The sequence below is a fragment of the Microcaecilia unicolor genome, chromosome 9 (assembly GCF_901765095.1).
Source record: "Microcaecilia unicolor chromosome 9, aMicUni1.1, whole genome shotgun sequence".
In the NCBI taxonomy this organism is placed as follows: Eukaryota; Metazoa; Chordata; class Amphibia; order Gymnophiona; family Siphonopidae; genus Microcaecilia; species Microcaecilia unicolor.
Genome location: NC_044039.1, coordinates 7,351,518 through 7,361,423, shown reverse-complemented (window position 1 = coordinate 7,361,423; position 9,906 = coordinate 7,351,518). Strand labels below are relative to the sequence as shown.

The window sequence follows — 9,906 nt, the reverse complement described above, 5'->3', positions numbered from 1 at the left end:
CGGGTCCCCCAGGCAACAGCCGTCGCTCGGGGCCGCGATTGGCCGGGGAGCTCAGCCAATGAGCGCTCGAGGAGCGGCAGATACAATTTAACCGAGGAGGTCGGATGAGGCGGGACCGGGGAAATGTGGGCGGAGAAGTAGAAACGTAGGGGCGGAGTTCTGCCCTTTTCGGGTGGTGGCAGAGATGGAAGGGGCGTGATATAATCCTTTAGCAGGCTGCTTTGCTACTGTGCATGCATAGTGCATTCTTGCTGGGTCACTATCCAGCGACAATCTCTCCTTCCACTACTAGGCACCTTTTTCACTAGTAGCTCAAGGTGAGTTACGTTCAGGTACATTAGACGTACAGTAAGGGTCAGCTAAGTAAAAGGCAAATAGCGTTTATAAGGAAGAACGGTAGCTCAAGGTGAGTTACTGTCAGCTATATACTAGGTTTTTTTTCCTGTCCCCATTATAATCTAAGGGGCCCTTTCACTAAGCTCCATGAGTAAATTCACTTAGCCTTTTTTTTTTTAAGTTATTTCACTTTTTGGCTGTGCATCCACTGAAAAAAAAAAAAGAATAACAACACTGGAGCCCTGTCTGCCTCCTATTTAGGAGGTGCTAAGGGCTCCTAGTCTTTGTACTCTTTGGAAAAATAGAAAATTGATTCACTTCTACTCGTCCTACACCACTCAGGATTTTGCAGGCCTCAATCATTTCTCCCATCGTCCGTCTCTTTTCCAAGCTGAAGAGCCCTAACCTCTTTAGCCTTTCCTCATATGAGAGGAGTTCTACCCTCTTTAACATTTTGGTCGCACTTCTTTTAACCTTTCTAATTCCGCTATATCTTTTTTCAGATAAGGCAACTAGAACTGAACACAATACTCAAGGTGAGGTCACATCATGAAGCGATACAGAGGCATTATAGTATTCTTGACCTTATTTACCATCCCTTTCCTAATCATTCCTAGCATCATGTTTGCTTTTTTGGCCACTGCCACACACTGGGCAGAAGATTTCAGCATATTGTCTACAATTTTAGATACTGACCCCCAAGATGGATCCTAGCATCAGGTAACTATGATTCGGGTTATTCTTCCCAATGTGCATCACCTTGCATTTGTCCACATTAAAATTGATCTGCCATTTGGATGCCCAGTCTTCCAGTTTCCTAAGTCTTCCTGCAATTTTTCACAGTCTGCATGTGTTCAGTGGCGTAGGAAGGGGGGGGGGCAGTGGGGCAGTCCGCCCCGGGTGCACGCTGCTGGGGGGAGTGTCGGCTCCGCTGGTTCCCTGCTCCCTCTGCCCCAGAACAGGTTACTTCCTGTTCCGGGGCAGAGAGAGCAGGGAACCAGCGGAGCTGACGCAGCTCCCAGTGACGTGCACTCGGGTGCGGATTGGCTCTCTTGCCCGCCCCTCACTTCCTAATTGCAGTAAGAATGCGCTCTGGGGGGGAGGGTGCGCGCTGAGGGGGGGCACCGTGCTGCACCCGGGGGGGGGGTGCGCAGCGGCGACCCACCCCAGGTGTCAGCCGCCCTCGCTACGGCCCTGCATGTGTTTTAACAACTTTGAATAGTTTTGTGTCACCGCATGGTAGTATCAACACAGCCCATGCTGTGTCAGCATTACTGCACTGGCAGCTGCTAGCACAATTTTGTAAAAGAGGGAGGGAGGTTAATCACCTCACTTGTTCCAATTTTCAGATCATTTATAAATCTGTTCAATAGCACTGGTCCCAGTGCAGATCCCTGCAGCACTCCACTGAGAAAAATGGCCATTTAACCCTACTTTCTGTTTTCTATCCATTAACTAGTCCCTAATTGCCTCCTATCCCATAATTTTAATTTTCTCAGAAGTCTCTCATAAGGGACTATCAAAAGCTTTCTGAAAATCCAGATACACTACATCAACCAGCTCACCTTTATCCACGTGTTTATTCATGCCTTCAAACAGATGAAGAAAATTGGTGAGGCAAGGTGTCCCTTGGCTGGATTCTTGTAGATTTTGTCCCATTAAACCATATTTGTCTATGTGTTCAGTACTTTTATTCTTTATAATAGTTTCCACTATTTTGCCCGGTACTGACGTCAGGCTTACTGATCTGTAATTTCTCACTTTTTGCCTCAGCTTACTAAAAGGACCCCTTCATTCTTGAGTGACTGGTGGGGTGAGGGTGCTATATGAAGAAAACAGTTAATTATTTGTGCAGTATGTTTGCAAAATACTGACTCAGCATCACAGGTTTTGTGGATTTCATGTTTAAAAGTTCTGATTCATTGGCTATTCTGATTCCTTGGCATCACGCCTAGGCTTCTGATCTTTTGCTGACAGCAGCCAGTTTCCATGGATAGGGAAGTCCTGCTGATCACAGTGGTTTTGCTGATTTGTCAAAACAACATCCTTTTACACAAATAATTTTTATTTCTAGTTACTTATTATTTGGATTTGGTTCACAACTTTTTCAGTAGTACCTTAAGGAAGTCTTGCGAGGCCACTGCTTTAAATCTCAGCAGCCATTTTAAAGAAGTGGCCTCAGAGGTCAGGAAAGAGTAGGGTTCTTTCCTGCCCTGAAGAGGTCCCTAGATCACTAGGGCTGTAAGGTAAGCCAGGGCAGGGGGGGGGGGGGGGAGTTCATATGCTGCTCATGGATGGGAGGGAGAAGGGGGCAAGCTGCACAAGTATAGGAGGGGGTGATATGCTGCACATGGATGGGATGGAAAGGGAAAAGGTGCATGTGGATGGAAATGGAGGGAGAGGAGAGGGGGACATGCTGTACATGGAGGGGAGAGGGGGAAGGGAAATACAGCAAATGGATAGGATGGGGAGGAGAGAGGGACGTTCAGCTCGTGGATGGGAGGAAAAGGAAAAAGGGACTCATGGATGCTTTTTTTTATTATTTTTTTTTTTGAAATGTACATGTTTTCTCATTTTGATTTTAGCAGAGTATAGGTCAGAAGAAAATGCTTTTGTTACTTTTACTAGTATTTTCAGAGCTTATGGAATCTTTCTTGGGGGGAGGGGGGGGGGGGGGGTCAAGGTACCATATGGCTCCAGAAAAAGGAGGACGGATTGAGCCAGCCGGGTTTTACTTCCATTGCTTAAACCAATGGAATTAAAACCCGGCTGGCTCAATTACTTCCATTGAAAGCAATGGAACTAAAACCCGGCTGGCTCAATCCGTCCTCCTTTTTCTGGAGCCATATGGTAACCCTAACTGTGAAGCAAGTTGGGGTGAGGGCCGGGGCAGCATTTTATTTTTTGTTGTTGTTTCTGCAAATATGTTAACCATAGGCCCAGTATGACTCATCTTATGTATATTCATATGCAATTATGAACTTAGTGTATTTACATATACCTAATATATTGTTTATTTTTAGAATTTTTTGTGTTAATTTAGGAATTGCCCACTGCTACGTCTGTTTTTCAGACATTTGGCGCTAGTAGCAACGCTGATGACTAACGAATCGATCACGAGCCTCACAACACGCACCGCATAAGTCACTCCGGCAGTATCTTATAGCTACCGCTTCCCGAGCGCTCATTGGTTGAGGCCAGGTCGCAGGATGTTGACGTAAGCCCGCCCTCCTATCTGTGTATAGGTCGCTTGTGACGTCTTGCTGAGTGCGCCGGAAGCTGCTTCTGGTCCGGGCCGACAGGGTTTGGAGAGTGAGCTAAAAAAGAAAAAAAAAAATCCCGCGAATTTAAACACACGAAAAAAGTGCCCGACGCCGTTCTCGGACCGCGCAGGAGCATGAAATCTTGGGCAAGATCTTGTGCAGGTAGTTGACCTCCGTCCGTGTGTTGCAGCCTTGTCTGATTTTACTGCAAAATCTTAAAACTGCTCTGGCTTTCTCGATCTCGGGAAGTTTGGGGTAAAAGAAGCCATTGGATTAATCAGCATCCCTTCCTGCTCACTGTATCAAGGAGTGTATTGTGACCATAGGAGCCAATTCTGTGGGTGCTTGAGCACCCCCAATATTTATTGGGGGAGTGGCCTAGTGGTTAGGGTGGTGGACTTTGGTCCTGAGGAATTGAGGAACTGAGTGCGATTCCCACTTCAGGCACAGGCAGCTCCTTGTGACTCTGGGCAATTCACTTAACCCTCCATTGCCCCAGGTACAAATAGGTACCTGTATATAATATGTAAGCTGCATTGAGCCTGCCATGAGTGGGAAAGTGCAGGGTACAAATGTAACAAAAATAAAATAGATACTATTGGAGATTCTACATGGAATGTTGCTATTCCACTAAAACATTCCATGTAGAAGGCTGCGCAGGCATCCGTTTCTGTGAGTCTGACATCCTGCATGTAGACTCACAGAAGCAGAAGCCTGCGCGGCCACATTGGTGATCTGCAAGGGCCGCCGACTTCTACATGGAATGTTGCTAGTGGAATAGCAACATTCCATGTAGAGTCTCAAATAGCAACAGTGGAGGAGTGGCCTAGTGGTTAGGGTGGTGGACTTTGGTCCTGAGGAACTGAGTTGGATTCCCACTTCAGGCACAGGCAGCTCCTTGTGACTCTGGGCAAGTCACTTAACCCTCCATTGCCCCATGTAAGCCGCATTGAGCCTGCCATGAGTGGGAAAGTGCAGGGTACAAATGTAACAAAAATAAAATAGATACTATTGGAGATTCTACATGGAATGTTGCTACTATTGGAGATTCTACATGGAATGTTGCTATTCCACTAGCAACATTCCATGTAGAAGGCTGCGCAGGCTTCTGTTTCTGTGAGTCTGACGTCCTGCACATTGGTGATCTGCAAGGGCCAGCTTCTACATGGAATGTTGCTAGTGGAATAGCAACATTCCATGTAGAATCTCAAAGAGTAGCAACAGTGGAGGAGTGGCCTAGTGGTTGGGGTGGTGGACTTCGGTCCTGGGGAACTGAGGAACTGAGTGCGATTCCCACTTCAGGCACAGGCAGCTCGTTGTGACTCTGGGCAAGTCACTTAACCCTCCATTGCCCCATGTAAGCCGCATTGAGCCTGCCATGAGTGGGAAAGCGCAGGGTACAAATGTAACAAAAATAAAATAGATACTATTGGAGATTCTACATGGAATGTTGCTACTATTGGAGATTCTACATGGAATGTTGCTATTCCACTAGCAACATTCCATGTAGAAGGCTGCGCAGGCTTCTGTTTCTGTGAGTCTGACGTCCTGCACGTACGTGCAGGACGTCAGACTCACAGAAGCAGAAGCCTGCGCGGCCACATTGGTGATCTGCAAGGGCCGACTTCTACATGGAATGTTGCTAGTGGAATACCAACATTCCATGTAGAATCTCAAATAGTAGCAACAGTGGAGGAGTGGCCTAGTGTTTAGGGTGGTGGACTTTGGTCCTGGGGAACTGAGGAACTGAGTTGGATTCCCACTTCAGGCACAGGCAGCTCCTTGTGACTCTGGGCAAGTCACTTAACCCTCCATTGCCCCATGTAAGCCGCATTGAGCCTGCCATGAGTGGGAAAGCGCGGGGTACAAATGTAACAAAAATAAAATAGATACTATTGGAGATTCTACATGGAATGTTGCTACTATTGGAGATTCTACATGGAATGTTGCTATTCCACTAGCAACATTCCATGTAGAAGGCTGCGCAGGCTTCTGTTTCTGTGAGTCTGACGTCAGACTCACAGAAGCAGAAGCCTGCGCGACCACATTGGTGATCTGCAAGGGCTGACTTCTACATGGAATAGCAACATTCCATGTAGGATCTCAAATAGTAGCAACAGTGGAGGAGTGGCCTAGTGGTTAGAGTGGTGGACTTTGGTCCTGGGGAACTGAGGAACCAAGTTCGATTCCCACTTCAGGCACAGGCAGCTCCTTGTGACTCTGGGCAAGTCACTTAACCCTCCATTGCCCGCCGCATTGAGCCTGCCATGAGTGGGAAAGCGCGGGGTACAAATAACAAAACAAAAAAAAAATTATTTATTTATTGCATTTGTATCCCACATTTTCCCACCTTTTTGCGGGTTCAGTGTGGCTTACAATATGAGTTGAATGTTGGAAATATAATTTGTTACAGATAGTTATGGATTACATTTTGCAGAGTTATGCGAAACAATTGAGGTGTCGTTAAGGAATGTAACAGTGGAACATAGACATTGAAACTTTGGAAGGAAATAATGGGAGCTTAGAGGGCAATAAAAAGGCATGAAGGCGTATGGTATATAACTTTCTGTGAGTAAAGGTATGAGTGATGTGATATTACGGGAATGAGAGTTCTGAGGTGAATGTATGATGCATTACTGAACAGTGAGTGTGGACTTTATGTGTTTTGTTTCTTTCCGTAAATTTTTTTCAAAAAGAATTCCTTGTATGTGTCCAAGGAGGGATTATTTCCATTGGGCTTAGCACCCCTAATCATTCTGAAAAGTTGGTTCCTATGATTGTGACTTGTTCTTTTGCCTTTGCAGCACATACGGGAAGAGTGGGACATCATGACATCGGCTGTGGAGCAGACAGACGAGCTGGTCAGAGAGTATCTCATCTTCAGAGGATTCATCAACACGCTCAAACACTTTGATGCTGATGTTAAAGCGGACAAGGACAAAGGATTTAGGGTGAGTACTCACCCGGAGGCCATTGCGTGTTTGGGAAGACCATATAGTTTTAGAGACTTAACCAACATGTTAAGAACATTGTGCACAGCTGTCTGACTTGTGCTTCTGCAGTATCAGAGTTGTCTACTGTATAAGCTTTTTCAAAAGAGAATTACACATGCCCCTGAAAAGGAGAAAATTAAAAGCAACTATGAGTAGTACTGGTGGAAGGGTATTAGGTGCCCTAAGAATATTTTATTTATTTATTTATTGCATTTGTATCCCACATTATCCCACCTATTTGCAGGCTCAATGTGGCTTACTTAGTTGTGTTATGACATTGTCATTCCGGAATATCAGATACAGTTAGTAGTGTGCAGAGATTAAGTAAGGGGAAAAAAAGAGGACGTGATTAGGCGGGTAATTGTAGAAGTGGACTTTCATAACTGGTTGGGCTGGTAAAGTGGATCAGTGAAGCTGTTGGTTCTCCTTGTAGGCTTTGTTGAAGAAGTGTGTCTTCAGAGATTTGCGAAAGTTATTTGTTTCGACAGTTGATTTCAGGTCTGTGGGTAGAGCGTTCCATATCTGCGTGCGCGTGTAAGAGAAGGTGGTGGCATGCATCAGTTTGTATTTTAGTCCTTTGCAGCTGGGGAAGTGCAAATTGAGAAATTTGCGGGATGTTCTTGTGGCGTTTCTGGGAGGTAGGTCCACTAGGTTCAGCATGTAGATCGGGGCGTCTGCGTGAATGATTTTGTGTACAATCGTACATATCTTGAACGCAATGCGTTCCTTAAGTGGGAGCCAGTGCAGTTTCTCTCTTAGGGGTTTTGCACTTCCATATTTAGTTTTTCCAAATATGAGTCTGGCGGCAGTATTCTGGGCTGTTTGGAGTTTTTTGATAGTCTGTTCTTTGCAGCCCGCATATAGTGCGTTGCAGTAATCCAAATGGCTTATTACCATTGACTGTACCAGGGTGCGGAAGATGTATCTCGGGAAGAATGGTTTTACTCTTTTGAGTTTCCACATGGTGTGGAACATCTTTTTCGTCGTGTTCTTCACGTGGGTATCAAGAGTGAGGTTTCGATCAATAGTAACGCCGAGAATTTTCAGGTTTTGTGAGACAGGAAGAGAACAGTATGGTGTGATTATGGTAGAGAAGTTTTTTGTGTTATGTTGGGAGGTGAGTACAAGACATTGTGTTTTTTTCTGCATTAAGTTTTAGTTGGAATGCATCTGCCCAGGTGTGCATGATTTGGAGGCTTTGGTTGATCTCATTGGTGATTTCATTTAGATCATGTTTGAACGGGATGTAGATTGCGACATCGTCTGCGTATATGTAAGGATTGAGGTTTTGATTTTCAGCATTGCACCCCCGCAATTCACTTTTAAGACCCCCTAGGCAACCCCCTTCCTTGAGATTCTGATGAAAACTCAAGTCATGATTACCTTAATGCCATGCCTCCCACCCAGAACAATCTTGTAAAACTGCATAATTGGCATCATACATGCAAGTATTAAACTTTATTTAGCATATTCCTAATGAGGACAATTTCCAAAAGATATATACATAGGTAAAAGAGCTTTTTGGAAATTCCCACACTCTCTGCATGTATAAATAGGTATCTCTTTCTGGGGCTGTCTGAACTATTGCTTTGCTTTGATTGCAGCTGCTCTTGGCTGGCCTCCTTCAAGCTACTGTCCTAAGCAACTGCCTATTTTTGCCTAGTGGTTGGGCCAGCCCTGCGTGTGAGAAAAAAATGCACTCGCCCTTCGAGCAAATATTTTCTCCATTCCACTGGGGTAAATTGCTGAAATGTATCGATGCTCCCTGTAAAGGTTGATGGGATTTAATATTCCGCTTTTCTGTGTTACAATCAGTTTACATTTATGCAGGTACTGTATAGTGGATGGATAAGATATCTGAACTGATCAGAAACCACATGTGTTGCGATGATAGGTTACAGATTAATGACGCAAGGTATTTGCTGGAACTGTCTGAACTACTCGTGCCCTCTCTGCATTTCTTTTGCTTATTCCTTAGTTTTGCTCTGCATAGTTCTTGCCTGAGGAGTAAGGTTTGGTTTTGAGCTTGCCACTACTTCTATAAGGTTTGATACTGGGCATGCTGTGGGCTATCTTTCGGCACTGAGTATTGTCAACTGGGACTTTTAAAGCTGATATCCTACCGAACGTGGATACATGTTTGAAAGGATGCCCTAGAGGAATTGCTCCTTTGGAACCTGTTCAGAGCACCTGAAGAGCAGGAGAGCATCTGTAACAAGTGTGATGGAAAACAAAAAGCAGTGGAGCAAGAAGTTTTGTTTTACTAACTTTGAGTGGACTTATGGAGAATCATGTAAGACGCATAATAGATAATCTCACAGATAGGCTGCAGAGAATACCTTCTCCTGCTTTAGACTTAGCCTGGCCTCAGAATGACATCCTATAGTATATCTCCTATCAAACTGAGCTCTCTTTTTCATCAAGCACTGCCATTTCCTCCCCTCACCCTCCCCACTGACAGTTTGAACTTCGTGGGTGTGGCTTGGATCTCTTTCAGGGAGAGAAAACTAACAACTTATAGCCAGTGTTGCCAGGTGGGCGGTTTTACCGCCCGCGGCGGGTCGCGGTTTTTTGGGCTTCTTTTTTGTTTTTTGGGCGTTTCTTTTGGCGGTTTTTTCGGCCGCGGGGGGCGGGGTTAGTGACGTTCTGGGTGGGCCGATGATGTGGGAGGCGGGGCCGATGACGGCGGGGGGTGGGGTTGATGACGGCGGGGGCGGGGATGATGATGCGGGGGTGTCGGGGGTGGGGTTTGAGTTTGGGCGGGTTTTGGGCTGGATTTAGGCTGGTTTGGGTGGGAAAAAAATTTTCCACCTGGCAACATTGCTTATAGCAGCAGCTTCAGAGAGCATTTTCCATCTCACAGATAGGCTGCAGAGAATACATTCTCCTGCTTTAGACTTAGTCCCACCCACCCCTAGAGTGACATGTCTTATATAACCTCCCTATCAACCCACTCATTACTTTTACATCACCCATTTCTATTCTTCTATCACCTTCTCCCACTACTCCAACCAGAGTTACACCTAATCACACTGACCACCCTTCAACATCTTCAGTCCTTCTGTGACTGTTCTCTTGTGCTTGACTGCTTAAATATTTTAAATTTAAATGCTTTACTTTTTTGTCTATTTAGATTGTAAGCTCTTTGAGCAGGGACTGTCTTTCTTCTATGTTTGTACAGCGCTGCGTATGCCTTGTAGCGCTATAGAAATGCTAAATAGTAGTAGTAGTAGTAACCAGAGCTAATATTGTGATGTCATAATGCCTCAGGCCACCAATAAGAGCCAACCTGATCAGTGATGTCACAATGGCTT

At 45.3% G+C, this 9,906-nt stretch overlaps 1 protein-coding gene across 3 annotated transcripts in view; it reads left to right on the top strand.

Annotated features, from left to right (window-relative positions):
• Window positions 1–264: 264 nt before the first annotated feature.
• The window catches only part of WDR91 (WD repeat domain 91), a 35,065-nt gene continuing 25,423 nt past the window's right edge, over window positions 265–9,906 (top strand). Inside the window, exons 1-2 of one of the 3 annotated variants that reach the window (XM_030215433.1) lie at window positions 265–317; window positions 6,404–6,550. In XM_030215433.1, coding sequence (XP_030071293.1) covers window positions 6,428–6,550 — 123 coding nt within the window. In that variant the 5' untranslated portion in view covers window positions 265–317; window positions 6,404–6,427. Of the gene's footprint in view, window positions 318–2,520; window positions 2,583–3,615; window positions 3,762–6,403; window positions 6,551–9,906 lie in introns of those variants that run through there. The other 2 variants (XM_030215432.1, XM_030215431.1) reach the window with 2 other exon arrangements.